The 27,222-nt window shown below is 41.9% G+C and overlaps 4 protein-coding genes and 1 long non-coding RNA gene across 6 annotated transcripts; 3 read left to right on the top strand and 2 right to left on the bottom strand.

Annotated features, from left to right (window-relative positions):
• Positions 1 to 34: 34 nt before the first annotated feature.
• Positions 35 to 5,039, bottom strand: LOC138202338 (uncharacterized). Its single transcript, XR_011178637.1, has 3 exons — positions 4,957 to 5,039; positions 949 to 1,059; positions 35 to 116 (listed from the first exon to the last, which is right to left on the bottom strand). It is a non-coding gene; the product is annotated as an uncharacterized lncRNA (long non-coding RNA).
• Positions 5,040 to 6,471: 1,432 nt separating this feature from the next.
• Positions 6,472 to 10,499, top strand: LOC138202022 (serine protease 33). Its single transcript, XM_069155673.1, has 6 exons — positions 6,472 to 6,760; positions 6,966 to 7,078; positions 7,262 to 7,338; positions 7,850 to 8,121; positions 9,354 to 9,514; positions 9,685 to 10,499. Exons 1-6 carry the CDS (start codon positions 6,715 to 6,717, stop codon positions 9,937 to 9,939), a joined length of 924 nt encoding a protein of 307 aa, XP_069011774.1. The 5' UTR covers positions 6,472 to 6,714; the 3' UTR covers positions 9,940 to 10,499.
• mapk7 (mitogen-activated protein kinase 7) lies at positions 10,493 to 17,967 on the bottom strand. Its single transcript, XM_069155670.1, has 7 exons — positions 17,723 to 17,967; positions 15,983 to 16,260; positions 15,699 to 15,864; positions 13,626 to 15,154; positions 12,435 to 13,543; positions 12,122 to 12,252; positions 10,493 to 10,836 (listed from the first exon to the last, which is right to left on the bottom strand). Exons 2-7 carry the CDS (start codon positions 16,254 to 16,256, stop codon positions 10,689 to 10,691), a joined length of 3,357 nt encoding a protein of 1,118 aa, XP_069011771.1. The 5' UTR covers positions 16,257 to 16,260; positions 17,723 to 17,967; the 3' UTR covers positions 10,493 to 10,688.
• Positions 17,968 to 18,612: 645 nt separating this feature from the next.
• Positions 18,613 to 21,769, top strand: vkorc1 (vitamin K epoxide reductase complex, subunit 1). Of its 2 annotated transcripts, XM_069155675.1 has the most exons (4): positions 18,613 to 18,702; positions 19,061 to 19,465; positions 19,907 to 20,016; positions 20,241 to 21,769. In XM_069155675.1, the coding sequence occupies exons 2-4, from the start codon at positions 19,284 to 19,286 to the stop codon at positions 20,450 to 20,452; spliced, it is 504 nt and encodes a 167-aa protein (XP_069011776.1). In that variant the 5' UTR covers positions 18,613 to 18,702; positions 19,061 to 19,283; the 3' UTR covers positions 20,453 to 21,769. The 2 variants fall into 2 exon arrangements, with proteins under 2 accessions (XP_069011776.1, XP_069011775.1); XM_069155674.1 differs by lacking the exon at positions 18,613 to 18,702 and having other exon boundaries at positions 18,991 to 19,465.
• Positions 21,770 to 23,679: 1,910 nt separating this feature from the next.
• On the top strand, positions 23,680 to 27,161 carry LOC138202021 (transmembrane protease serine 9-like). Its single transcript, XM_069155671.1, has 10 exons — positions 23,680 to 23,944; positions 24,033 to 24,402; positions 24,541 to 24,703; positions 24,813 to 25,081; positions 25,156 to 25,301; positions 25,390 to 25,663; positions 25,784 to 25,949; positions 26,046 to 26,311; positions 26,439 to 26,548; positions 26,662 to 27,161. Exons 1-10 carry the CDS (start codon positions 23,900 to 23,902, stop codon positions 26,914 to 26,916), a joined length of 2,064 nt encoding a protein of 687 aa, XP_069011772.1. The 5' UTR covers positions 23,680 to 23,899; the 3' UTR covers positions 26,917 to 27,161.
• The last annotated feature ends 61 nt before the right edge of the window (positions 27,162 to 27,222 follow it).

Genomic DNA, 27,222 nt, shown 5'->3' with positions numbered 1-27,222 from the left:
GTCCTGTCCTGCGTATGTGTGTGTGTGTGTGTGTGTGTGTGTGTGTGTTCGTGTTCGTCCCTGTTAACTGTCACCTTGGCTCCTCCGTCCCTCCTTCGATCCTCCAATCCTTCCTCCTGGAGGGTGCGGGAGGGTTTGGAAGTCGGAGCAAAGAGAAGAAGGAGAAGAAGGAGGGGTTGATATCGCATGAGTTCACACATGGTTGGCATTGTGGTGAATTAGCCTCATGATGACAGACAGAAATGGAGTTCGTTACATGCACGCTGTCCTAACGCGTGTGTGTTATACATTGCTACTCTAGTATACCATTGGGGGATAAGGTACATTAGAACCCACTCTGAAAGCCAGACATTTATGATGCTACTTGCTTTCAGCTCTATTTTTTTTGCTGGTAAACTCGAGCATGCACGCACGCAGGCACACGCGCGCACGCACACACACACACACACACACACACACACATGCATAAAAACACAACGAATTATAGGTGGCCACAAACTGGCATCACAGACTCACACACAGCTGCCGTATGAACAAAATTTCCCAGAAAACATCCAAACCAAACTCGTCTTTAGCTTTCGGTTGAAAATATAAAGTGCACAAGTATGTCTTTAAACATTATTAGCTGCCTAAATAAATATGGGTCCAACTCTGAGATAAATAAACCATCATCTTAAATTCTTCGAAAATCCTCCCCCCACCCCCTCCAACGCCAGGAAAGCAAAGGTATGTCAATACTGAAAAATCTCCCAAGTTACTGCAGCAACACAATGTCAAAGGTCAAACTTGAATCATTTGGATTGAGGTCAAGAATTTATCGATCCAATTTTGAACCGTTGGCGGTGACTTTGACTCCAAAGCCTGCACTTAAGTCAGTATTCAGGAAGCAACATCTCCCCCTAATGAAACACATGAAAGCGATCCCAGACACCATTTTTGCAAACTTACCAAGTGTCCAGGTGAAACAATGCCGGGGTCCTGTGTGTTACTCTCCTCCTCTGTGGACCTTTATTCCCCTGTTCCCCCAGCGTCCCTTGTTCTCCAGCTTTGTTGACAATACTGTGTGTGTGTGTGTAAAGGAGAGAGTAGGAAAGAGATGGAGAGAGTTAGACAGGGTGAGAGAGAGTGAAAGAGGGAGAGGGGGGAGGGGAGGGGGGCTCTGGAGAGAGAAATGCGTCTGCGGGCACTCTTGTCCTCCAAGCCATGGGGAGAGAGAGGGAGAGAGAGAGAGGGCGAGGGAGAGAGAGAGAGGGCGAGGGAGAGAGAGAGGGAGCCACCGAGGGGTGACAAAGTGAGTCAACATCAGTGTCAAGTTTGAACTTAATGCCAGCGAGAGGAGGAGGGGAGGCCGAGAGAGTGGAGCATAAAGCACAGATAATGGAAAGATAGTGGATGATAAATAGATGATGGAATTCAATTTTAGGCATAAATCACACATAAATATTGAGGACAATTGGCAGTCAAGTGTGTTGCAACCAGACAATGACATTATTAGCTTAAACTCACTAGTTATCACCAGTAAGGACTGATTTTCATTTGTTCTTGTGTGGCTACTTAAAGATATGATCTTTAAAACTTTGATGAAGCTTTGACAGGCCAGCCTTCACCTGCTGGTTTAATGTATTGCTCCTGTAAAATGCTACAAGTAGAAACCGATCAGAACAATTACTCTTTGTTATATTCATTTATTTTAATTAGTTGAAGAAATTTAAGTAGTAAATAGTTCAAGAAATAATAGTAAGACACATGTCAATATGTATTTTGTGATAGTAATGAGAGCAGGTCTAATAGTGTATTTTTTTTTAAAATATATATATATATTATTATGATGCGCTTGTGCCGCTGATATGATGTCTAACATTAAAAAATGTCATGAATAATTCTAAAATCATAAAACACATATCCAATGTAATAAAGAGATATTTATAGATAATTATTAGTGTCAACATTAGATTATAGTATTGATTCCAATCTATTTGAAATAAATCCTGTTACCAAAGCACATTAAATATTGTTCACTACCAGATATATAAGTTAGATAAACATTTTAAATGTATCCATGTATCTATAACTTACTTGAGTGAATTGTTTGATTTAAATTGATACTATGTTATTCTGATGCTAATGTTTAAAAAATAACATTAAAGACTTTTGAATCCTCAGATATTTGTTCAATAAAGAGAAATGATAACGGATTTAAAAAAAAAAAATAAAGCTGCACATATGTTCAATACTTTCACCAAACAATGTTTACATATAAATGTATAAGATGATAATATACATTTAGAATACACAAATGTTATGAACTGTATTAATGACATATTGTTTCACAAAACATCTTCCGCCACAAACTAAAAACACACCTCTTCCGACTTTACCTTGAACAGTAGAACTTTAGTAGTCCTTAAAATGGCACTTAATGATAGCACTTTGTAGTTTGGCTTTCTTGAAGAAATTGTATTTTCTTGATTCCCGTTGTTCTGGGTTTTGTACCCTCATGATTGAAATGCACTTATTGTAAGTCGCTTTGGATAAAAGCGCCATCTAAATGAAATGTAACAAAAGCAGACTCTCTATTTATTCCTGTTTGAGCAACAGTTGCAAATAACAGTTTTTGTTCCCTTTAATGATCGACTGATGTACGATTTACTGTTTGGCCCATAAAATAACAGATCACAATTTTTTTTAAATTGCTGTTTTAGCCGATCAGCCCCAAACCCAAAGATAATCAATAAAAATAACATACGACAAGAAAAAGCAGGAAAATGCTCAGATTTGAGAAGCAGGAAACAGAAAATGTTTAATATGCTACTTGTTCTTGAGAAATTATTCAAATAATCAATTGATTATCAAAATTTTTTTTTTTTTTTTTTTTTTCCCCCCATTGATATGAGCTAAATGATATCAGGCTCATGCAGACTGGAGTTATTCAACCCTTTTCACCAGTGCTTCGGGCCTGTAAAGATGCTGTATAGGTGGGCAAGGTACATCTCTGAGAACACCTCAGTATTGTTCCCTGAATACAGAGGTATTGTTCGCCTGCCACAACACACTGAGCTCAAAGCTATAGGACAACAAACAAAGGCATTGTCTGGGCCCGGAGCAGGTTAAAGGAGCACCATACAGAAAAGCCTCTGCCATGGACACACAGGGTCTGATGTGAGGTGTAAGTAATGACGCAGGTATGACGGTACGTATGGAGTCAAAGAGCGAGAGAAGAGCAAAACCGGGGTTTAAATATATCTCTTTGCAACGGAAGAGAGAGAGAAGAAGAGAGAGATGGAAGATGGAAGCGGGGAGGCAGAGGGGAGAGATAGAGAGAGTGAGGAGGAAGTATGTGACTTTGGGGTGGGTGTAGGGGCTTGGGGATGGGGAGGGTGCCAGCTTGTTTTATTTCCGGTTGACAAGACTTTGCGCTCCCTTTCTCTCTGTCGCTCCCTCTCTCTTTCATACTCTGCTATTCTTTCTCCGCTGCCCCCATTGCTCCCTCTCTCTCTCTCTCTCTCTCTCTCTCTCTCTCTCTCCCCCCTTCTTTTCTCTGTTACTTTCCTCCAAGACATGCCTTGGAGAAAGGAAAGGACTTGACAAGTTCAAAGGTAAAAACAAGTAAGAACAGTGGCGGAGGGCGCATTTATTTAAGCAAAAGAATTCAAAGGTTTGATCCAAAGTAAAAGTCCTGCAGCCACGATTTTTTTATTTAAATAAAAGTAGAAACATGTGGTCAGCAAAATTTACTGAAAGCACAAAAATTTGCTGTCACTATGCAGCATTTGTATTTTTCAATACTAATCCATTACTAGACTGATATATAAACATATAAGCTGTTTTTTTTTTATGTTATAACTGGTTAAGGCTAAGCTCATTTATTTCATATGATGCTGGGTATCCAGTGCTTTACAATTACACTTTTACCATATTATAAATAATCATATAGATGGATAATTGTATGTTTTGTCCAAAATCGTAATCTTTAAAGTAACAAGTCAAACAAGGGGAATACAAATGTATGTTGATATCTTTCTTCTAATGTTTAGTGCAGTTAGTTGGCAAAAAGTTAAGTGCTCATGCACAAGTACAAGTGTTGTATTTCCTGAGAGTACTCCAACAAATGTACTTTGAACACAGACACTGAGTGGATAGTGAAACTGCTTGGTTAATTTAAAACTAAAACCTAAAAACATGGTATTAACACCACGCATACACCCCCCCCCCCCGCCCCCCTGCTTTCTAGCAGGTTACTCGTTTTGTTTTTCCTTTATTCAGAAATCATAGTTACATCTTATTGTGTTCCAGTTGTTGGACTGTGGCTTAACATATATGATCCCTATGTGCTGAGTGCAATAATGTGTGTGTGTGTGTGTGTGTGTGTGTGTGTGTGTGTGTGTGTGTGTGTGTGTGTGTGTGTGACGGCGCGTGCTTCACTGCAAAGATTCATGTAGCTCCAGGACATGCATTTTTTTTTAGTGCATCTTGTTAGTTCATTCCTGTCACCTCTCTCTCTCTCTCTTTCTCTCTCTCTAGCTCTCTCTCTCTCTCTCTCTCTCGCCATCCCTTGCTTTTTCATCGCTGAAGGGGGGATGGGGAAGGGGAGGTGGACAGGGCTGGGAGGGGAGGGAAGGGGGGAGGCGGTGGCGGCGGCGGTAGAGGCAGTCACCATGGTTACAATGCCACGACAAATATTCATCAAGTCGTTAAAATAAAAAACAAACGGGAGTGCATTATAATTGCTCTTACTGACTGGATCCAATAATGCGTTCATATATTATGAGTGAGCGGAGCAGAGCGGAAGGGCTCGCGCACACACACACACACACAAAAAACACTGTTGGTGATAAAAGTGAATATCTGCTGATCTGCAGGCAAAACGCATGTGACACACACACACACACACACACTCACTCACTCCCGCTCACACACATTTCAACTCCTTTTGTGCAACTTTATTTTGCCCATTACCTGCTTATGGAATTCCCTATGAGTACTTTCGTGAGTCTCTCTTCTCTTTTCTCTTTGTCCCTCCATCTCTCGCTCTTCCTCTACTGTTGTGTAGCCTCAGGCGATACTGTGATGTGTCCTCCCTCTGTCCCTCCCTCCCTTTCCCTCTCTCTCTGTCCCTGTCACCTTCAATTGCTCTGTGAAACTAGACACACTGCCTGGGGCAGGGAGGGAGGAAGGGAGGGAGGGAGAGAGGGAGGGATGGATACAGGGAGGGAGGGAAGAGAGGGAAAGAGAGAGAGACACAGACAGCTTTATAGACAGACAGAAGAAATAAACATTTGGTGTTGTGTAAAAAAAAAAAAAGGAATAACCACAGCCCAGATGTGTAGCACATTCGAAAAATCAATCAGCTAAGTCATGGTGATGTTCATAATTTAGCCTAGTAGAATAATCCAGTGCTGGAAACAACAAAAACACAATTCAGCCCAATTTAGAGCAGGGTTTGTTGACCTTTGACCTGGTTGTGTGTCTTTAAGTCAGTGTATCAGATGCTGTTTCTCTTGTGTGTTTGTTGTTTCTCCTCAAACAAACATCTGTTAAAAAGGTTGGTTTTTTTTCCACCTTTTTTCCTCCTCGTCCTGGAAACACAGAATTAAAGGTGCTTTAATTGAATTAATTAAATGAATCCTCAAGGAACCCTCAAGGAATACCAGGACCTCACACAGAAATAATAAAAGTGATATAATAACGAATTTTAATTCAAAACATGACCAAACTGCATATTTTATTATTCAACCCCTTCACACGCCATAAATTGCTTGTAGCCATACATTACAGACCACAATTTGCGAGTGTGGTGGTTTGTACACATAAATATGCGGTGCAAATTAATGAGTGGAGCAGCTAACCCTATTTGATGCCCATGAAAATACCCAAAACAAAGATATGATCTTGCAAACTTTGCTAAAGCCTCGACATGTTCACATGAATCTGCAAATTTGTATGAAAAATAAGAATACGCTCTTCTGAAAACATCGCATCCAGCAACTCTCAGCAGTGGCATGAGCTAAATAATAATATTAAGTTGAACAAAACATGATGAAGAAAAACGATAATACATCACAGTAAAACGTAACTTTGTATAAAATATGACTTCAAATAAGACCAGGCTAAATGTGTACGATGACTTACATAATGCAAGAGAAACAAGGAATAAAAACAAGAAGGCAAAATCAATTAAAGCAGGCACAATCAAACAACACTATGACTACAATAAAACAATCAAATATAGCCTATACATAACATTAGCTGCATCAACTTGTAAACAGGTTCGCATTGAAAGGGAAGTTGGAGGTGCAAATAGGGTGTTTTGCAAAATCTCTGCTCGTTTATTCAGCGAACACTTCCTGAAACCAAACTCGGAAGCGAATCTGATTTCTCTGCGGTTACATTAGTGTAATTTCATTGGCTCAGATGGAGGCGGGACAAAAGGTTTGATTGGCTGTAGGTGAGCCAGCAGGTGAGAACAGGTGGTTGAGATCGAAACGTTTAGTCGGAATCTGCTCGATACCGCAGGCTGTTTGGCGACAACGTGGAGGGATTTTGTCGACGGAATAACACACAGATGGAGGAGATGGCATTTTATCATTTCATGTAGGCCGCTGCTGGAGTTTCTGTCCTGAAGGACGTACATGCAGTGTTGGAAGTAAAAATCAGACTTTAACGATTCGGACATTATTAACTATATCAGTAATTTGCACCGCGAAACTTGTCAAAATGTCGCCGACATTGCGGTTTCCTGAAATGTTCTGGTACATGACAGGTGAGTATCGATCAGTACGCCACCACCCCGCTTTGTCTTTCCTCACTGTCTCCACGTTCCTTTGTCCACTTAACATATTCAACTTTGTGTCCTCTTAGGTAATTAACAGAATTTTTGTGTCCTGTCGGTTGTTGTTGTTGTTTTTTTTTTAAAGTGCAGCTGTCGGTCTGGCTGGATCAGAAATATAAATTGTGTTTATATTTAGGTATTTTGGCTTGTTACGGCCAAGAATGTGGCCGACCTCCATTAATGGAGAACAGGATTGTGGGCGGGACGGACGCCTCAGACGGGGCTTGGCCGTGGCAGGTGGATATACAGGTAGGTCCCTCTTTTTTACACCTCCACCCGCTGCATATAATCTTGTTTGGTATAAGCTGTGCCTGCGGGCTGGCTATATGTGTGATTTAGTCTAGGCCTTGTTTATCAAACTGACCTGCTGAGAGAGGGATTCGCCTGTGATGCTGAGGTGACTCACTCTTGTTTCTCCCCCTCGGCCGGTAGGGCTCTACTGGCCATATCTGTGGAGGCTCCATCATCACGGAGAACTGGGTCCTATCAGCCGCACATTGTTTCCCCAAGTAAGAAAGCTCTCCTCAGACAATAATCGGCAGGTAAAGTCATGGCCGAGCGCCCATCTGCAGGCTCTCTGCTTCATTTTATTGGGAATTCTTGGCAATGGCCACTGCTGTGTTGTTTCATCAAAATCAAATTTTCAGGCAGAATTCAACACCTAATACTTTCACTTTATTAGTGATTTTTTATTTTTATTTATATAGGCTATTTTTTTTTTTTTTTTTTTTTAAAGTGCAATATTGTAGTACACCAGAAGTCTCGAACAAGAACTCCACCTGTAATAAAACAAACACATCCTGCAATCTGCTTGCTCCTCATTTAAATGCATTACATTTTCAAATTTCAAAACAACATCTCCAAGAATATGATCATCACTGTGAACACCTCCTTGGTACAAACCCATTTAATACCCAGTTCTTGGTTACTATAAAATGCAAAGGTTTCACATTTCAGACGCCCCTTAGATTTCCCATCGAGCAGGCTTTCATTCTGCGTCTGTCTTGTTCCTTTTCCAAGTCCATCTGATGTGAGCTCCTACATCATCTATGCTGGCCGGTACCAACTCAGTGGCATCAACCGGCACGAGTCATCGCATGGCGTGAGCAGGGTAGTGATCCCATCCGGTTATGACCAGCCTCAGAACGGGAAGGACATGGCGCTGGTGCAGCTGTCCAGCCCGGTAACCTGGTCCGATTACGTCCGTCCCGTCTGCCTTCCCGCCTCTGGCACCCTGTTCCCAGGTGGCATGTTGTGCCATGTCACCGGCTGGGGGAACATCCGGGAGAACGGTAAGACTCTCCACATAGTGCTACCTTGTCTGCACAGAACTTATTCAGCAGTCAAATATTTAACCAGAAGCCCTTTTAACTTTGCATACATTACATCTAATGATTACGTTTTCCATACATGTAAAAGACAAAGGATTTAAGGCATTAATGCTTTTTGAACAGGTTGTACCAACACGTCCTTTACACGACTGCAGCCTTATGTTTAAAATGTATATGACTGCAGGGTTGTAATTGAATGTTTCTGATGATTAAGAGTCAGTGGAACATCATTTAACTATCAACAGTTTTGTCTGATGTATACTAGGGATGGGAAGTGATTTTCGAATATTCGAATGGTTGTTATAAAAATTGATTAGTGTATGCAACTATCGTTCTTCCTTATGTTTCTTGTTTTTACCGGCGCCTTTTTGTAATGCATTACTCGTGACAGAAGGTGGCGGTAATTCGCGTAAAAGCTGTCTGCCAGCTACCATTAAACAACACGAGGAGAAGAAGAACACATGGCCACCAGGCTGTTCGCAGGTAAAACTGCGCGGCGCTGTGAGATTAGACGCGACGGCGCAAACAAAGGGAAACGTGCAAAAAACGAATACGGCCGTCAAAAAGTTCTCGCATAAAACATTAATGAAGATGAGGTGCAGTCAAACTCTACAGGTAGAGCTAGAATATCAGTCTACCACAGCTGCGCGCCGACGTTAGACTGAAGCCCCGAGCACACGATGCCTCCGCTGATCAGTAATCATTGGCCAGACGACGCGAGTTTGATGTTGGACGCAAACCACAATCCTCATCTCCAAGATGAAGCTAAAGGCATGTTTCCTATCAAGGTGACGGTTTCAGAAGTTGGATGGCAATTTTTGAGTTGATGTGTGCGTGCGCGGTTGAATAGTCGATTAATAATCTAAAAGTTCAGAGTGAATTTGGAATAGTATTTTTGTTTGAAATGCCCATCCCTAATGTAACACAGTGGAACATACTTAATTGCACTTAACATAACTTTTAATGTGCTTTTTAGAAATATAATAAATCATTTTCTGTTGAATTATTATTATTATATTAAGATATTGATTTCAGCATTAAAATCCAGTCAATATGTTTGTTCAAATGTTTGAAATTGAAGCTTAACATTGGACACAAATACTTGACATTTCTTTTGTATCATACTCGTCTAGCCGTGCCAAAAAAAAGTTCTCACTCCTCTCATCCTCCATCTGTCCTCGTATCCCCTTCAGTCCCTCTGCCAGGAGTCGGGACTCTGCAGGAAGTACAGGTGCCAATCATCTTCCAGAGTTCATGTCAGGAGATGTACCAAACGGACCCGACGGAGCAGGTGGACATCCTGTATGACATGATCTGCGCTGGATACAAGGAGGGCGGCAAGGACTCCTGCCAGGTACGGTGGGATCAGCTGTTTGTGTTTACGTTCACTAAACAAGAAGCTGCAGTGGAAATAACTTGTTTTGTGCAGTCATCCACCGTTACGTTTGGGAGACCTTCTGTTCGAGCACTTTGATACCTCCCAGGAGTGAAGGCTGAATAAGTGCGTGTCTGTTGTCTCCTCAGGGTGATTCAGGAGGGCCCCTTGTCTGCCAGATGGTCAACGGGACCTGGGTGCAGGCGGGGGTGGTGAGTTTTGGACTGGGCTGCGCTCACCGAAACAAGCCAGGTGTGTATGCCAGACTGACCAGCTACTCGGGCTTCATCAGCGACACGGTGCCAGGGGTCCGACTGTACGGCCGAGCGAATCAGAACTGGTGCGGGAGGGCGGTCGTGTTGGTCGGCTGTCTGTCCACTCTGCTAACTCTGCTTCCGAGATGAGACACTTTGAAAACCAGCTGTCCGGGAGGTGGAAAGTGAAGCCGTCTTAATCAAGGAGATGAATTGTAAATGTCTGACTGAAGTGGTCCTGAATAGTCAAAATAGAAATCTGTTGCATCTGACGTGCACATGGAGCCATAATGAACTTAAAGTAGATCTTGATCATTTTTAGAATTCTAGATTATGCACTTTAAATCAAAGTAGTTTTGATAGGTTTGTATTTAAAATCAAAATTATGAGGTAAACAGTCTTTTGCATATGAAATAAACTGTTAATTTGATACCTAAAATCAGCTCACTCCTCTGTTCAACCTCTCTGTAAACCGGTTTTTTTTTTATAATGTTACATGTTCTTTCAAAACGTCCTTTTACATCCTCGGCCTCCCATTTAAATACATAAGAAGTCCCCTTTGAAGTGTTTTAAACCTGTTAGGGGGAAATGTTCTCTCGTGTTGTTATTTAAACTGTTTTCTTTATACCAAAATAACTTTACTTTTGAAAGGGCCTTACCGAGGCTGTCTGTGGTTCATTGAATATCCAGAAGCAGAGACAGGTGATGACACAGATTTCTTTATTATAAAGAAAGCGCAGCATGTCATAATGGTAAAAAAAAACAACAACAAAAAACAGATTGCTTGGTAGTGACCATTAGAAAAAGCTAGCTTTTAAATTAATTTGATACTTTCATGTAAAAAAAAAAATTAAAAGAAATACACAAATCCAAGTACTGTCTTGCCGTAAATGGGTAAGTCAGGCGTCGGGGGGGATGTTATCGGAGAGAATCATGGGAGAGCCGAGCTGCAACTCCTGCTGCAGTGACTCCAGATCAGCTGGAGTCATGCGGTGAACCTCACTCCAATCCGATAAGAGGGAGGCCGAGAGGGGGGCCGAGTCGTAACTGATGGAAAGGAGGAAAATTGCAGCAAGCATGAAAGAAAGTGTCAACATAGAAGCACAAACAGGAAGCAGTTTGGATGACTCGGATTACATCATACTTTGGTAATGACAATAAGAGCTGTTGTTTGCCTTTTCTCTGGGTTTAATAGGTTGTCTAAAAGTAGCTTCCTTATAAAGGGATGTGTATGACCCTTCAGTAGATGCTACTGATGTTACTTCTGTCAGATATTAGTTTGTATTTATTCAACTGCAAAGATATTTTGACAAGACTGTACAACATAATTATAAAACTAACATATTAGAACCACTTGGCTGGACACAACAACACGTTGGATTATGTTTTTGGTAACTGTGAAGAAAACTTTGCACTTTTTCTCTTCACATTTTATACACGAAATAATGAATTAATTATGTGAGAAAATAACTAACAAATTAATGGCGAATGAATATCATTGCTGGTTTCCACCATAAAACCAAATATGTTGTTTTAACCACAAGGAAGATTAAAATTGCCCATTGTAAAGAGCCATGGTATATGTGTGATGAAGCACCCTGTTTTTGACAGTGAAGTGACCCTATATTTTAAATCACAGTGATTTTCATTGTATATTTATACTGGCCTCCTTTCTGAGACTAATTGCTTCCATCGTAAGCAGTAACACAAAGCAGGAATTAGGTACTTAGAAGAGCCAGAGGGATGTGTCAAGTTGCCAATTTGATCAGCCGATAGTGGCCTGTCACATATATATCAGCATATATGTTGCGTTTGATAACAGCAGATGAGGGGTCCCTTCAAAAAAATGGTTCTTATATTTTGAATATACAGGGGCACTTTTTGGCCAATCAAAAAGTTTAGAGACTCCTGTTGTGCGTGAATGGTGCGCACTACTGCGATGTACACGCAGCGGGGGGCAGCTGTAACCTTCTAACATTAAATATTGCAGATTTCATAATATCACCACCTTGAGTGGACCTGGAATACTTATTCACGAAGATTATAGCATGAACTTTTTGATTGAATATTTTGATATTGGAATTTTTGTTCTCCCCAATATCAGTATTGGCACCGACCTCAAAAGTCCAGTACGTGTTGGACAAATGAAGTGAATACCTTTCAAAATCTTTTTAATAGAACTGGAGGTGTTGTGCAGCCACATGTTCCAAAATGACACTGGCTACCAGATACATCGCCGCAGATAAAAGTCTGATATGAATGGGTAAAACTCTTAATGACTCATGACTAAGAGTATTTCTTTTTTTTTCATAAGCGCCGGATTAGACCTCACCTGTCTCGGTCACAGTGTTGCAGGTCTGTGAGAGATTGGTTGAGAAGGTCGTCCAGGTCGAAGCCCACGCCGTACCCAGCCCCGCTGCCCTTAGGGGTGACGGAGAACACGGGAGGTAAAACGTCCTCCACCTGACAGAGGGAAAGTAGAAAACATTAGGTCAGCTGAACTTTGTATCCTTTAAATCAGTTCAAGGCAAGCAGAAGATTGTGACGTTTAAAACCTGGTATGTATGCACAAGAAAATATTAACTTCTGTCAAGCGATATGCTCCCCGAGGGAAAAAAAACACTACAACACATTTCAATGCACACCTGGGACTTGGAGAGCTGCAGTGTCACTGTGTGGATGTCGGGGGCGATGGAAGGTCCTGGCTGTCCAGTGTCTGTGAATCCTAAACTGGGATGAGGCTGAGAGGGGACCCCTAAGGGCCCACAGAGAGGGTTCGAGCTCTGTGGTCCAGTTTTCTCTCCTACGGAGGGACAAAGCTTCTCCATCGGTCCAGTGCTTGCAGTCAAGGGGTTGGGGTGGGAGCTGAGGTTATTTTGACCTCTGATATTCACGTTCCCGTTTGTGCTCAGTGTTGGAGCTTTCGACAAAAAACTCTCCAGTGGAAGCAGCTGCGACTGGGGTTGAGGGTCAGGTTGGGTTTGACTCTGAGGTTGGAGCTGGGGCTGGAGGAAGCTCGGCGGCGGAGGCTGTGACGTCCTGTTTGGCTGCGGTTGTTGTTGTGGTGGCCTCGTCTCTATTTGCTGCCCACTCCAATTCCCCAAACAGTTGAATCCACTTTGCCCGTTGCTCTCATTGTGAGGTTTGAGTGTGTTGTTTTTAACAAAGCCACTAGTGACAGTCATTATATCTATCGTTCCGCCTACAGCAACGACTATATCTGCAGGAGGCTTCCTCTGGCTCATGGAGAAGAGTAACGATGGTTGCTGGGCGCTGGGAGGCTGAAACAAACCCGGCTGGTTGGATTTAATTTGCGAGATTAACTGTTCATGAGTCTGAATCTTTCTCGCCTCCTTTTCTGTTTTATTGTTCAATGCTCCTTGGGCGTTATCCCCGATAACTACACCTCTGTGCGAGTTCACATTACTGTCCTTGCTCTGTGCGCCATCGTTATTGGAAATCTGAGATTTCTCATTGCGGCTGTCCATCATCTTCGTCCAGCGCTGCAAAAGGCTTTTATCGTTATCGCTCAGCAGAACGCCGCCCAGCGAATCCCCTTGTTTCCCTTCCCTTCTTTCCTTTTCCTTCATTTTCCTCTCCCGCTCTCTCGCTCGTTCCTGCCTTTTCCTTCTCTTCTCCTCTCTTTCTCGTTGACGCTCCTGGGCTGTGACAGGCCGACGTGAATCTGGAACAGAAGACAGGGAGGACGATACACCTCCGCCGGTGTCGAGGCCCAGAGTGGAGGCACCTCCATCTGCGAGGGAAGAGATCAAATTCGGATGAGGGCGGTCCAAAGAATGACATGAAAGGGTAGATATAGAAAACAAAGAACTTACCACCCCTGGCTTTATGCCTGAGTGCTGATTTCAATAAAGCTGCTTTAAGTGCAGCTTTAGTATCCTCCGAAATGGCGCCTTCTTTTCTGGTTCCCTCTGTTGCACATGGAGGAGGCCTCTTAGACAGCGACTGTGAAAGGGACTGAGAAAGTGACTGGGCCTGTGCCACAGAGAGGGAAAGGGAAGGCACAGTGGCGGGTATGGGTGTCATGGTCTGTGCTGGTGTTGCAGGAATGGAGGTGGGAGCCTGGGCCATGGACTGGCTCTGGGTGCTTTGAGCCAGAGGGGCCTGACTGCTTGTTAGCTGCTCCTGTGCCTCGCTGTCTCTCATTGTCTCTAATGGGGCGTCCTGACTCGACACTGGTGTTGTTAAATCTATAGTCTCTGGCTGACCGCTGTCTGAGTTGGCACTGGGCATGTCCACATCAACTGGGCCACTTTCGCTTTTAGTAAGGAGAGGAAAATTATGGGTCACATGAGGCGGGACGACTTCTAGGAGGGATGTAGGCTTACTAAAGGTTTTCATCTGATTTGTAAATGCATGGTTCGCCTCTGCTGGTACGTGGTCTTGTTGCTGTTGAGATTTCACTTCCCTTATTTGCTGTTGCTGGATCTGTGCTGTTTGTGGGTGCTGTGTGTGGATCAGACTGACAGTCGCAGGCTGAGCATTACACTGGTTACTGCTTTGTGCTGCAGCTCCGCCGTTCATTCTCGCCAAGGGCCTGAACTGCAGCCTCTGCCGGCAGGTCTGTTTCTTTCGATGAAAGTCCTGGATCTCCATCAGAATCGCCTCTTTAATTTGCTCCTTGCTCATCGGAAGCTTGTCAAACTCAAAGTCAAAAGCTGGCACACAAATTGGCTCATCATCTGGGTCGTGGTACTTGGCCAGGTAAGCATGCTCCAGCGCTTCTGTCACACCGATTCGTTCTCGGGGGTCAAAGTGCAACATGGCCCCTAGAAGGTCCAAAGCCTCCGGTTCAGCTTGTGGGTACAGTTTGGCCAGAGGCACAGCGGCCCGTGATGGAAGACTCTGAACATAGGAGCGGACCCTGTCAGCCCTAATAGCACCAATTAAACCCTCAGGAGGAGTTCCTAACACGCTCAAAATGAGCTGGAGCTGGTGTACGTAGTGCTTCCCAGGAAAAAGCTGCTTACGCCCCAACATTTCAGCAAATATGCAGCCCACAGACCACAAGTCAATAGCCAGACTGTAATGATTCAGAGACAGCAGTAACTCCGGAGCACGGTACCATCGCGTTGCCACGTACTCGGTCATAAAGGAATGGGACTCCTCGGGGTGCGAGCTGAGACCCCTCGCCATGCCGAAATCACCGATTTTCAGCTCACAGTTTTCGTTCACCAGCAGGTTGGAGGGTTTGAGGTCACGGTGGATGACGTTGGCAGAGTGCACATACTTAAGGCCACGGAGGAGCTGGTACAGAAAATAGCGTGTGTGCTCTGGGGTCAGAGTCTGAGCAGAATGGATGATCTGGTGCAAGTCGCTCTCCATGAGGTCAAGCACCACATATCTGCACACACAGGGCAGCAGAAAAAGGAGATCAGCTTGGTACACAATCTGCTCACATAACAAGAAAGAAAACTGTGGAAAAAAATATTCTAATGGCAATACAACGTGTTGGGATGTAATTTGTAGAAATTTTTTTGTTGTTGTTGTTTTTTTTGTATTTGAGTACCAATATTTGCTTTCACTCAACACAGAAGACCTCAGAGAAATTTACTGACGCTCCTTAGCCTTTTAAATGTAAATCTTCTAAAACTCGGGGTGATCAAATGGATTAACTCATAAAATATATCTGAAGAAATATGAATTAATAGTACCCAATGAAACCTGTGTAGGACCATGGTTTCAGGTCAACATTTTTTTTTTAAATTAAAATTTGGGTGAAAAGTGCCTCAAAGCTTATAACTTGATACAATATACATTATGTAACATTCATGTTTGTGCATATGTGAATGAGTGTCCAGATCTTACTGTTATTAATAAACTAAAATAATTCTACAGACTTTTCTGGCCTGAGTAGGTTCATGTTATTGAAAATGAAAAGTACATACACAGACTTGAAGGCAGAGTGAGGAAGGTTCGGCTGCAGGATGTCTTTGATGGCGATAATGTTGTCATGTTTGAAATGCTTGAGGATCTTCAGTTCTCTTAATGTGCGTTTGGCATTTGTCACCACTTCAAAAGCATTAGAGATCTTCTTTATCGCCACCTGCTGGCCTATGAAATAAAAAACAGAGCAGAGATTAAAGGGAAATGTCAACTAATGATCAATTTCTACATTTATTTATGACGGGGCATTTTACTACACAGGGAATGTCTTGTAAATCAGCTCTACCATTGTCTCTTCTCCTGGCAGATGAAACGACGCCGTAGGCCCCGGTGCCGATGGTTTCTATGACGTCATACTCCTCTCCCACGTCAAACTTAACATCGAGAGAGTGTGCTTTAAGCAAAGCCAAGTTTTTTGCTGCCGTGCTGGTGTCTGTGTTGCTGCCTGTTGCTTCGACTCCACGCTGGTTCTGGTTTTCTCTGCTCTTGTCAGTGGCCATTCTTTCAGGGGACTCCGCAGGTTGACCATTTTTACCTTCTCCGCCCTCCTTAGTCGACATTTTTCTATAAAGAAACAAAAATAGCAAGGTAAGAGGTATTCGTTGGTTTCATCGAACAGGCTCTTACTGCACTGCTTGAGATTAGGTTATGGTGCTCTGTTTACCACTAGAGTTGAATCAACATATAACGTATTTTAACACATTGTAAATTCTGGCCTTATAATTCATGTGAAAAAAAAAAACACTGCATCAGTCCTCTGTTATTTTTACTGCTTGTATTTGACCAAAATGTTTATTTGGCATTTTTGTGATCCATAATGTGATCCTGTTTAAAGTTGATAAAAAAAAATTAAAAAAATATATATTGATCAGCCCTATTATATCTAATAATACCGTTAAAGTAAATTTGAAGCACTTCATGGATCGACCAAAAATAATTGGCAACTATCTTGATAATCAAAGAGATGGTCGAGTCATCTTTCCGTTAAAAATGACAAACAAATGTTTGTCCCAGCTTCTCAAATGTTGAGTATTGGTGTGTTTTGTTTTTTTTTCTACGATAGAAAACTGAATATTGCACTCGTATACAAAGTGATTATTCAAAAAAATGTTGTTCTGTATACATGTGATGTATTGTGATTTTTCAGTGGCATTACCAATAAGGGCTGCACAAATTATTATTTTCATTATCAATGAATCCGTTAAGTATTTTCCCAATTAATGAAATAGCTATATTGTATTTAAAATGTCTTAAAAAGTATCTGGGATTTGCCATGAACCGACAGTCCACAACCAATATTCAGTTAATGATCATGAAAGACAAAATATGTGAAAATATTAACATTTAAGAAGCTAGAACCAAAGAAAAAAAAGGTCATTAATCAGAATAGCTGGTGATAGTTGATAGTTCATCAGCTAATCGAATAATCGTTGCAGCTCTATCAATGAATTTTATGTAAGGAAAGCAGAAATGGCCTCGGACACCACCTTGACGGGGGCAACATACTAAAATAAAGGCATTAATTGAAGCACAGTGTGCCAAGGAAGAGTTGTGCCATGTGTTTGCATTTTGGTGAATCATAAATGTATCATTTCTGTTTTAAGAGGCCACCTAACTAGGAGCAAATATTAACATAGAAAAAAAAAAAAAAAAAAATCAATGATCCCCAGCAGCCACTTCTAGTCTTTCCTTTAAAAGGTCAGCCATTCACACAATAACACTTCGCTTGGTTTAGATGAAGAATTGAAATCGTTAAGTTTCTAAAACACACATGTCTTTCAAATTTAAATGCAGGTAAATTGTGTGAGGATGAGCTGATAGGACAGAAACTGGGCGTGACCAGAAACCTCACACCCATTAGGCCTGGCGCTGAAGTGGTCAAAACCTGTAGCTCTCAGTTTAACAGCCAGAGTCTTCGTCCACGTAGGTAAAAAGGAAAAACCCACGAGAAGCTGTCTGATAGTTGTTTTTTTTTGCACTAAATAGTGAGAAATAAAGCAACGACATGACAAAGACGCAGCCTTACCCAGTTCTTGACGCAGGGGCGTAGGGTAGTTAACGTTACCTGAAGCCCTGGCTTTCTGGCAACGTATGTCATTAAACCCTGCTTTTCTCGGTCATACAGCCAAACGGGAGAGCGCACACGGGTGTTTCAATACGCCGGAACATACTTGCGCTTCGTAAACCAACCACGACATCCGTATTTATGTTTTTAAATCCCGTAGTAGCGCGACTATCCTCTTGTTTTTGTCTGCCGTTTCGTCATACAGTTCCGCGTTGGGTTTGAGTGTCACGTTGCAGACCAACCAGGTGATGTGGCGTCATAGAGGCCGTCCAATTAGAGCAGAGGAAGCTGTAGAAGGCGGGACATTGCGGAAGACTGTGGATTCTCTGTTTCTGAAATTATTTATTTATTTTTGGGTTGTGACGCCAATTTCCTTAATGTAATTACTTCAGGAGGGGACACATTTGGACAAAATTATCGGCACTGTATGTGTGATGGACTGGTCTACAAATTGTGTGGAAGAATCACTACAGCTGCTCTGATTAGAAGTACTAATTATTACAATAACTAAAAAGCCAATTAATAACATCAAAGAATGAAAGCAAGCAAGAAGGAAGAAAGATAGAAATAAAGAAACTTCTGGCTCAAGACGTTTTAAAGGAAATATGAAATGATTTTACTTCACTGCCTTTATTACACAGCTTTAGTTATCCTACACGAAATACATTTTTTAAAAAAAGAAGAAAAAAAACATCCTGGTTTGCTATGAAGTGTTTAATAATGTTCGTAAAGTCTAGAAGAGACGCACTGGTTGTTTTATTTTATCCCCAATCCAGTTAGCGTAGAGCCAGACCGGAAGTTAGCTGGCTCGGCCGGGTGAAGTCTCTGGTGCGCATGCTCTGCCCACAGAACATGGCAGCTGGACTGTTTGCGTTCATTCAGCCAGCGCGGGAAAGTCACATATTACAGAGGAGGAGTTTCTCTTTGCCGACGAAGGACTGGTAAGAGTGTGGAAAAGTGTGGGTGTCGATGACGTAGAGGTTGGCAGGTTTGCGACTGTGTCGTGAATGTAGAAATCGTGGCAGAGAGTTAGGATGATGATTGAGATTATAGTGGAAAGGACTTGATACACGTCCATCACCAGCAAATAAGGAAAAGCCTGTCAATGAAAGGTCCAGCAGTTCAAGTGAGGAATGTGATGGCAGCTAAAATCGCCAAGATGTCCTCCAGCAGTAGTCCTGTAACTAATTGCTTTTACTTATGTAAAAGTCCTTTATTTTTTAATGCAGGACTTTCACTTGTAGTATTTTTGCTGCTGTATTGGTACTTTTGCTGAACTAAAGTTTCTGAATTCTTCAGCGGTGCTGCATGAGCAGTGAGGGCTGAAGTCCACAGTAAACACACGTTGAGCACGCAACAGCTGGATCCGACCGTCCAATGAAAGACGGTTACAAAACTCGTCCAGACCAATCAGAAGTGAGAATCGGACTTTTAACACGTCGCTTTGACTGGAAGGAAACTTCACCGAAGTCCGAGAGGAAACCGAAGCGCACGGCGGTGACTCTAATCTGAACGTGTCCACATGGCCGCGGCTCCGGGATTACCGATATGGGAGAGAAAAGTGCGCGTATTTTTGTGCATTTTCGGTTTGTTTTTGTCTGTTTACGCCCTTCACGTCGAGCTGTCCCGAGAGAGCAACCCGGACTACAGGGCGATGTGCGACCTGGGGGAGTCTGTGAGCTGCTCCAAAGTCTTCACCTCCAGGTAGGATTTCATTCCTCCTTTTGGTTTGTCACTCACGTCTACGCTTTTTGTGCAGAATCATCTATCCTCGCCGACCCAAGTAGCCACTGATCCCTATCTGGCACTAAGCTTTTCTTGCAAACTGCTAATTTGATATGTTTTGTGGCAGTTTTCAGCCCTCTTCGTTGCCACGTGTGACAAAATTCTTCTGAAAATACTTCACATCAAGTCCTGTTTTTCATTGAGAGCACAAAATACATACTTCTCTGTTGACTTTTCCTGCGAAATTGCGTATTATATTTAACGTCACAAGACAATGTCTGCATTGCTGGTTTTTTTTTTTTTTTTTTTTTTTTTTTTTTTTTTTTTTTTTTTTATAATTATAAAGCACTTTTTTGTTTTCATTTTATTTTGAAGAGAGTTTAGTTCTGACTGTTAACCTCTTTCTATTTTTTTTGGCAGATGGGGACGTGGTTTTGGTTTGGTCCAGTTCTTTGTGGCCAAAGATAACCCTCTGAACCAGCCCAACAGCGTGCTTGGCATCATATTTTACACTCTGCAGATGGGTCTTGGTGAGTCTGTCATTGTATTCTGCAAATTATAGTGCAATCCTCAGTGTTTTTGGACAGAATATCTGCGGCCCAGTGTGTTAGGGAACCGTGGCTGGGCCTGCTTTTCAGATATTTGCACATTTTGTCGGTGAAGCTATCCATTTACTTTCACTCGAATATATCAAATTCCCACTGTTTTTGTTTTATTGAGGGACTGTAATCCTCTGTATTTGTCTTTATTGCAGGACTGCCTCTGTCTAAGAAAGCAGCATTATTTTTGGTCCTCGCCTCCTGGTTGTCCGTGGCCGGTTCACTGTATCTTGCATCAATTCTCGTCTTTGTTCTGGGAGATTTCTGCATCGTCTGTGTGTCAACGTATATGGTTAACTTTGCATTGCTCTTCACCAACCTGAAACGAAGGAGAGCGATTGAAGGAATGAAGGAAAAGGCTGGATAGAAAGTGTTACTTGTGTAATGTAACACCTTTTTAATGTAACACCTTTTTTTTTTTTTCCCTGCTGACCCGAAGCCACATTGGATCTGAAGAGACAATTCTCTCCCACAGTATTTCTTATTGTTTTGTGCAGTATTTCCATTGGAAAATGACAAAAGTTTCATCTCGGAAGATTTATAAAATGATCAGTAAAGAAAATTTATAAAATAACATTTTCAGTAAATTGCTCGGTGGTGAACATAGATCCAGTACCACACAGTTACACAGCCCCACCAGCAGATGGAGCTCAATGCCCAGATATTTAATCTCAGTTCAAACCAACTTCATTGTCGTTGATGTTAAACTTACATTATTGCTCAAACTAAATACATGTATTGACTAATCATGATTTACACCAGGAAAACAAAATAGATCACTGCTTTATTGAACAAATATACTTAAAATTTTAATTATAATATAATGAATCATGTTTTCTCTTCATAAGGAGTAAAGTTTACTGTTAGTGTGGTGGTGGATTTGTTAAAGTATTTGTTCTATTATCTCTGAAAGTTTGGTACTGGTCAGGAAGCGATTATTAACATGTGATGCAAACTGAAGGGGAACACAAGTTTAGTGCTCTGATTCTATAGAAGCTACAATATATACAAAGTATGTGACTGAAAACAACACTTGTGAAACACTAGTTTATTTACATCTGGAATGAATAGTTAGAACTTGTATGTGCCCCTTCTTGAAGGTAGGAGGCAAAATAACAAGCTCCCTCATATTCAAACTGCAGATTCTCTAAAGGGTTACTATTTACTCTCATGGCAGTCTCTAACAATGCAATGTAGACACTCTGCAGCTTGTGACACCCACTGCTTGCAAATAGTGTCAAGATAATAGTCATATTTGCAGGATGTGACTGAGGTGCTGCTGCTGTTGCTCTTGTAGTCCATCAGTGGTGTTGTTTATGATGAGACTGCAGGTGTGAAAATGCTGGCCTTGCTGCTCTGTATGATTTGAGGTACTTTGGACAGAGTGTGTGATGGTAGACTTCAATTTCTTTGAGTCCATGAGAATTTTCTGTGCCAGATCTCTAGCATTTTGTCAATGGCTAAACCAAAGAGGTCTGTGTGCACTGTAAGAGTCCAAACAAAGTCCACTCAATCCTGGAAAGACAGCTCTCCATGACGTATCTTGTTTTGTATTGTACTACCATAGTTGTTATTTTGCAGTGGAATTTGGTATAGTTTTTAATATGTAGTATTACTGGATACTTAACTCATCATATGTCCAAAAAACTGCAAATATCAAATAAAAGCAATCATTCTTGGTTTATTTTGTTTAACTTTTATCTGCAAAAATAGATTTTCAGATGGTTCCATTCAGTAAAACATGAATATGTGGCTGTTTGTTTAGCCTTTAGCCGTGAACAAACCTTTAATTCTCACAGTTAAAAGGGTGAAGGTGGCCCTTAAACTGTACATACAAAATGACATCACTTTACTCTTTTGTCCCAAAAATGATACAAATGGAATAAGGAAATTGTTCAGCCTCTTGGCTGTGGGGTCCTGATGGGAGGAGCACACCTTGTGGCAGGTAAAAGGGTAAACCAAGAACATAAAGACTGGCACACAAGAGTTGTGCAGACACACAATGGCTTTCAGCAAATGGATGTGTGTATTTACTCTGGTGAACCTCCTGTCCACAGGTAAGACATTTTTTTTAGAGACTACCTACATCTTTATTTCATGTTAATACTGGTAAAATAGTTTAAAAGTTCTTTTTTGATTGATTGGAGTGCAGAGAGTACTGTGCAAAAGTCTTTGGCACACCTTTATCCATCACACAATACCATCAGGGAGATACCTGCTAATTATTATTGCTATTATTGATAGTTATAGCTGCTCTGTAAAGCATTAATACATGATTAATTTACTATTAACAAAGCCATACAGTATAAAAAGCTTTCATAAATGAACTTAGAAATCGAAAAGTGCTAGATCAAAAATGTACAATTTCATTGAAAACACAAAGCTTGCTTACAATTTTGTTGAAACACAACATTTTTATGTTGTTTTTGTGGAGCGTAAGTCTAAAAATAAAAGATTAAAATGAATAACACTGATTCATTTGTGTTGTCTTTCCCAGAATCCCATGCTCAGCTTGATGGTATGTCCAAATAAGAATTTATCTGATTAAATCTCTCCTCTTCATCCAAATGTTTCAAGTACAACTGTTAAATTATGAGATTTTCCAACCTTAAGAACCAAACATTTGATCAACTATTAAAGTGACAGCCTGGTTTGACTGCGGTAATTGTAACTAATTGAGTAAATTAGTATTTTAATTTGTTTTGACGTAATTTCGCCTCTCAAGTTTGGCCCAGCTAACTGATCTCTCTTTCAGTATGTGGCACTGCTTCACTCAACACCAGGATAGTTGGAGGTGAAGATGCTCCAGCTGGAAGTTGGCCTTGGCAGGTTAGTCTGCAGAGATTCGGTGGCCATGTTTGTGGCGGTTCCCTCATCAACAAGGAGTGGGTGATGTCTGCTGCTCACTGCTTCTCCAGGTGAGGGATGGAAACCTCTACGCAGTCTTTATTACAGCAATGATCCAGTCAGGACCGGGTGTTTTTCAGTCTTTGTCTGAGAAGGCAAATATCAGATTGGAGTTGCTGAATATTGACATAACTGACATTCCTGAGCCAAATCATTCACAAATATTAACATACCAACCACCGTCTGTAACTGTTTCCCATTTTATGTTTTTTTCAGCTCAAACCCAAAGGGTTGGATAGTCAAGTTGGGATGGCAAAACCAGCAGGGCAAAAATCTAAATGAAGTGTCCAGAAAGGTTGCTGAATTACGGTTACATCGAAATTATGACAGGAGCACCAGTAACAATGACATCGCTCTGCTCAGACTCTCCTCACCAGTTAAGTTCACAGACTACATCAGACCTGTGTGTTTGGCAGCGAGTGGCAGTGTGTTCAACAACGGCACTGATAGCTGGGTCACTGGCTGGGGGGCAGTCGAGGAGGGAGGTGAGTATTTGAACTTATATAGAGCTCCAATAAGTAAAAGGTCAGCAATTTCAAAGCCTTATACAATCAAGCAAAATTATACTTTGAATCAAACTTTGTTTAAAAAAGTATTCAAAATGTTACAGGTAATATTTATTTCAAGGAAAATAGATCCAACCATGCCTTTTATTTTCTTTGTTTAATTATTTTGAATGTTTCAGAGAAAGTTGAACATTAAATACAAATAGTTTTCCTGTATCTGAATGAACATCCAACAACGTAAATAATTTAAATAAAAGGTATTGCTTCCATCTAAGAATTCTTAATAATCATATGTTTCAGTGCCCCTCCCCTACCCTCAAACTCTTCAAGAGGTGGAGGTTCCAGTTCTGGGAAACAGACAGTGTAACTGTCTGAACGGAGTCGGCACAGTCACAGACAACATGATCTGTGCTGGTGTTCTGGCAGGAGGCAAAGACTCATGTCAAGTAGGCTGCTTCAGTTCATGTTTCACCTGGTGGTGAACGTGGTCAGGAGTATCTAAAAGTCTCAGATGTGTCCTCTCCATGTTTTCAGGGAGACTCAGGAGGTCCATTGGTGAGTCAGCAGGGCTCCGTCTGGGTCCAGTCTGGAGTTGTTAGTTTTGGTTTTGGCTGTGGTCGGCCCAATCTGCCAGGAGTCTACTCCAGAGTGTCCCGTTACCAGTCCTGGATCAACTCCCACATCAGCTCTGATAAGCCAGGCTTTGTCCAGTTCAGCTCCAGTGGGCTGGATGTTGACAGCAGCTACACCTGCCCTGGTCTGCCTCCTCCTCTTGTTACTACTACTACTTCGACTACTATTACTACTACTACTACTACTACTACTGGTACTAAGACTACGACGACTAGTTGTGCAGAACCAACCATAACCACAGATTCATCATCTACAGAATTAAGTGCTGAATGTAAGGATCCTGACTGCCACAAATCTATGAAAATGAGAAACAGTACTTTCAATGATACAATTAAGAAATAATGACTGAAGTTTTATGAAAAAATTGATGTTAATTTTAACACGTTTTTTTCTACAACCACTTCTTCAGTATGTGGCATCACTCCTCTGAACACCAGGATAGTTGGAGGTGAAGATGCTCCAGCTGGAAGTTGGCCTTGGCAGGTTAGTCTGCAGAGATTTGGCAGCCATGTTTGTGGTGGTTCCCTCATCAACAGAGAGTGGGCGATGTCTGCTGCTCACTGCTTCTCCAGGTGCGTAAATAATATATTTATTCAGGATCCCGGTTCATTGTTGTGGCATTGAAATAAAAGACAAAACTGCATTCATAAAGAAATATGTTTTGTGTTGTTTCCTTCACAGTACAAGTACGACCGGATGGCAGCTTTCTCTCGGTCGTCAGAACCTGCAGGGTGGAAACCCAAACGAAGTGTCCAGAACCGTTGCCACAATCATTCTGCATCCAAACTACGACAGCAGCACCAGCAACAATGACATCGCTCTGCTCAGACTCTCCTCACCAGTCGAATTCACAGACTACATCAGACCTGTGTGTTTGGCAGCGAGTGGCAGTGTGTTCAACAATGGCACTGATAGCTGGGTCACTGGCTGGGGGGCAGTCAAAGAGGGAGGTGAGTCTGGTTGCTGTTGTTTGTTAGGTTTGTGTTTCATTTGTCTCTGAAACTTTTTTTTTTTCCCCTCTCAGGGTCGTTGCCGTTCCCTGAAACTCTTCAAGAGGTGGAGGTTCAAGTTCTGGGAAACAGACAGTGTAACTGTCTGAACGGAGTCGGCACAGTCACAGACAACATGATCTGTGCTGGTGTTCTGGCAGGAGGCAAAGACTCATGTCAGGTAGGCTGCTTCAGTTCATGTTTCACCTGGTGGTGAACGTGGTCAGGAGTATCTAAAAGTCTCAGACGTGTCCTCTCCATGTTTTCAGGGAGACTCAGGAGGTCCATTGGTGAGTCAGCAGGGCTCCGTCTGGGTCCAGTCTGGAGTTGTTAGTTTTGGTTTTGGCTGTGGTCGGCCCAATCTGCCAGGAGTCTACTCCAGAGTGTCCCGTTACCAGTCCTGGATCAACTCCCACATCAGCTCTGATAAGCCAGGCTTTGTCCAGTTCAGCTCCAATGGGCTGGATGTTGACAGCAGCTACACCTGTCCTGGTCTTTCACCTTCACCAACGATAAAACCAAGTCCAGTAACAAGTCCATCAAGTGAGCAGCTCTAAAAACTCTTGCAGTTCTAATGTTTCTAAGATACACTTTGGATTACATCATTTTTGTATTCATATATATTTGTCCTGCTTTTCTAAACCATTCACTTCAACAATTTAGAGTCAGTTTGTGGCAAAGCTCCCATGAATAGTCGTTTGGTAGGTGACATTGTACCTGGAGGAACGTGGCCATGGATGGTGAGTCTCCACAAAAATGACATCTACGCATGCGGAGGAACTTTAATCGCGGACAACTTCGTACTCACTGCTGCCCAATGTTTCTCTTCGTAAGTATACAAGCAGCATGTACTGTATGTATTTTATATTACAGACATCAAGATGTTGAGATTTATCACTAAAGTTGCCTCCCATCTTCGTGACAGCCCCGTTCCAGATGTCCGTGAGTGGAGTGTGTTCCTCGGCCAGCGCCTTATAAATGGTTTTGAGGAGTCTGAGGTGTTTTCGGGTGTTGTGAAAATTACATTAAGCAAAATGACCGGCTCCAACATCGCACTGTTGCAGCTGGCCAAACCCTTCAGCTACAGGGATTACATCCAGCCTGTTTGTTTGGACACTACCAATGCCAGATTCTTTCCCGTTGGTAGTCAATGTTGGGTGGCAGGCTGGAAGAACAGCAGCAAGAACGGAGGTAAGGGATTGTTGCAAGGTTTGATCTCATCACGAGCACAATATCAATGGATCTTTGACAGTTTCTTCATCATCCATTGATGATCCAAAAAAATCTGTGTTCATGCGAGTAAACATGATTCTTGTAGGTGTTGGTAGAGCTGGATCAGGTCTTCGAGTGCTTGAAACTCAAGTGGCGAGTTGTGGGAACGGTTCTGATACGGAGAACATATGCACGTACACCATGGACCTTCAACAGGCAAAAAAAAAAATCCCATCTACCAGTTTTTTCACCAGTATTTTTGGCTGCAAGTTTTCAGACCAGTGATGTCAGGATCTTACTGATGATAAATTCTCTTTTTGTGTCCACAGGGGGATCAAGGAAGCCCTCTGCTGTGCAAGTCAGACTCATCCTGGTTCCAGGCAGCTGTCGTAACAATGAGTGAAAGTAAATCGAGCTGTGCAGACGTTCAGGTCTTTGCCAAAGCTTCAAAATTCAGCTCCTTCTTAAAGGAGACGGTGGGTCACATGCCTTCTCTTGCATCAACAGGAAACTCACCACGTTTCTCAATTTCCTTATTCCTGTCTTTCACTGTCCCCATTGCTTCAATGTTCATGTTGTTCTGATCTATTGCTGGGGGATGGTTGAAATAGTTCAACATTGCACTGAAAAGTCGGGCTGACTGACAGCTAAGGATGCTCTTCTTAAGTTTATATTCATTTAATGCACTTACAGTACTCAGGTCAAACTGAAGAAATTCTACATGAGACACTTCCAAAGATGTTTACATGTTTATAACAACAAAAGTTATTTTATTGTAATATGATGACACTTATATATTAACTAATTATACAGGAATATGTCTTCAAAATGAGAGCTTTTAAATGATTTGTTCTCTCTATTCTGTACATTATACATTCCCTTTGTTGTCT

Source organism: Embiotoca jacksoni, unplaced genomic scaffold (assembly GCF_022577435.1).
Source record: "Embiotoca jacksoni isolate LCO1_2020_lvr unplaced genomic scaffold, fEmbJac1.0.p SCAF_20, whole genome shotgun sequence".
Classification (NCBI taxonomy): Eukaryota; Metazoa; Chordata; class Actinopteri; family Embiotocidae; genus Embiotoca; species Embiotoca jacksoni.
The sequence above is the reverse complement of the archived record's forward strand: the minus strand, read 5'-3'. Positions and strand labels throughout refer to the sequence as shown.

Coding starts and splice junctions, on each gene's coding strand:
- LOC138202022 (XM_069155673.1), top strand. CDS start 6,715: ATGTCGCCGACATTGCGGTTTCCTGAAATGTTCTGGTACATGACAG. Junction 7,079..7,261: donor CGTGGCAGGTGGATATACAG/GTAGGTCCCTCT, acceptor CTCGGCCGGTAG/GGCTCTACTGGCCATATCTG. Junction 7,339..7,849: donor GCCGCACATTGTTTCCCCAA/GTAAGAAAGCTC, acceptor TCCTTTTCCAAG/TCCATCTGATGTGAGCTCCT.
- mapk7 (XM_069155670.1), bottom strand. CDS start 16,256: ATGTCGACTAAGGAGGGCGGAGAAGGTAAAAATGGTCAACCTGCGGAG. Junction 15,155..15,698: donor CACTCTGCCTTCAAGTCTGT/GTATGTACTTTT, acceptor CTGTGTGTGCAG/ATATGTGGTGCTTGACCTCA. Junction 10,837..12,121: donor CAACACTGTGACCGAGACAG/GTGAGGTCTAAT, acceptor CCTTTCCATCAG/TTACGACTCGGCCCCCCTCT.
- vkorc1 (XM_069155675.1), top strand. CDS start 19,284: ATGGCCGCGGCTCCGGGATTACCGATATGGGAGAGAAAAGTGCGCGTA. Junction 19,466..19,906: donor TCCAAAGTCTTCACCTCCAG/GTAGGATTTCAT, acceptor TTTTTTTGGCAG/ATGGGGACGTGGTTTTGGTT. Junction 20,017..20,240: donor CACTCTGCAGATGGGTCTTG/GTGAGTCTGTCA, acceptor TCTTTATTGCAG/GACTGCCTCTGTCTAAGAAA.
- LOC138202021 (XM_069155671.1), top strand. CDS start 23,900: ATGATCTGTGCTGGTGTTCTGGCAGGAGGCAAAGACTCATGTCAA. Junction 24,403..24,540: donor TACAGAATTAAGTGCTGAAT/GTAAGGATCCTG, acceptor CCACTTCTTCAG/TATGTGGCATCACTCCTCTG. Junction 25,082..25,155: donor GGGGGCAGTCAAAGAGGGAG/GTGAGTCTGGTT, acceptor TTCCCCTCTCAG/GGTCGTTGCCGTTCCCTGAA.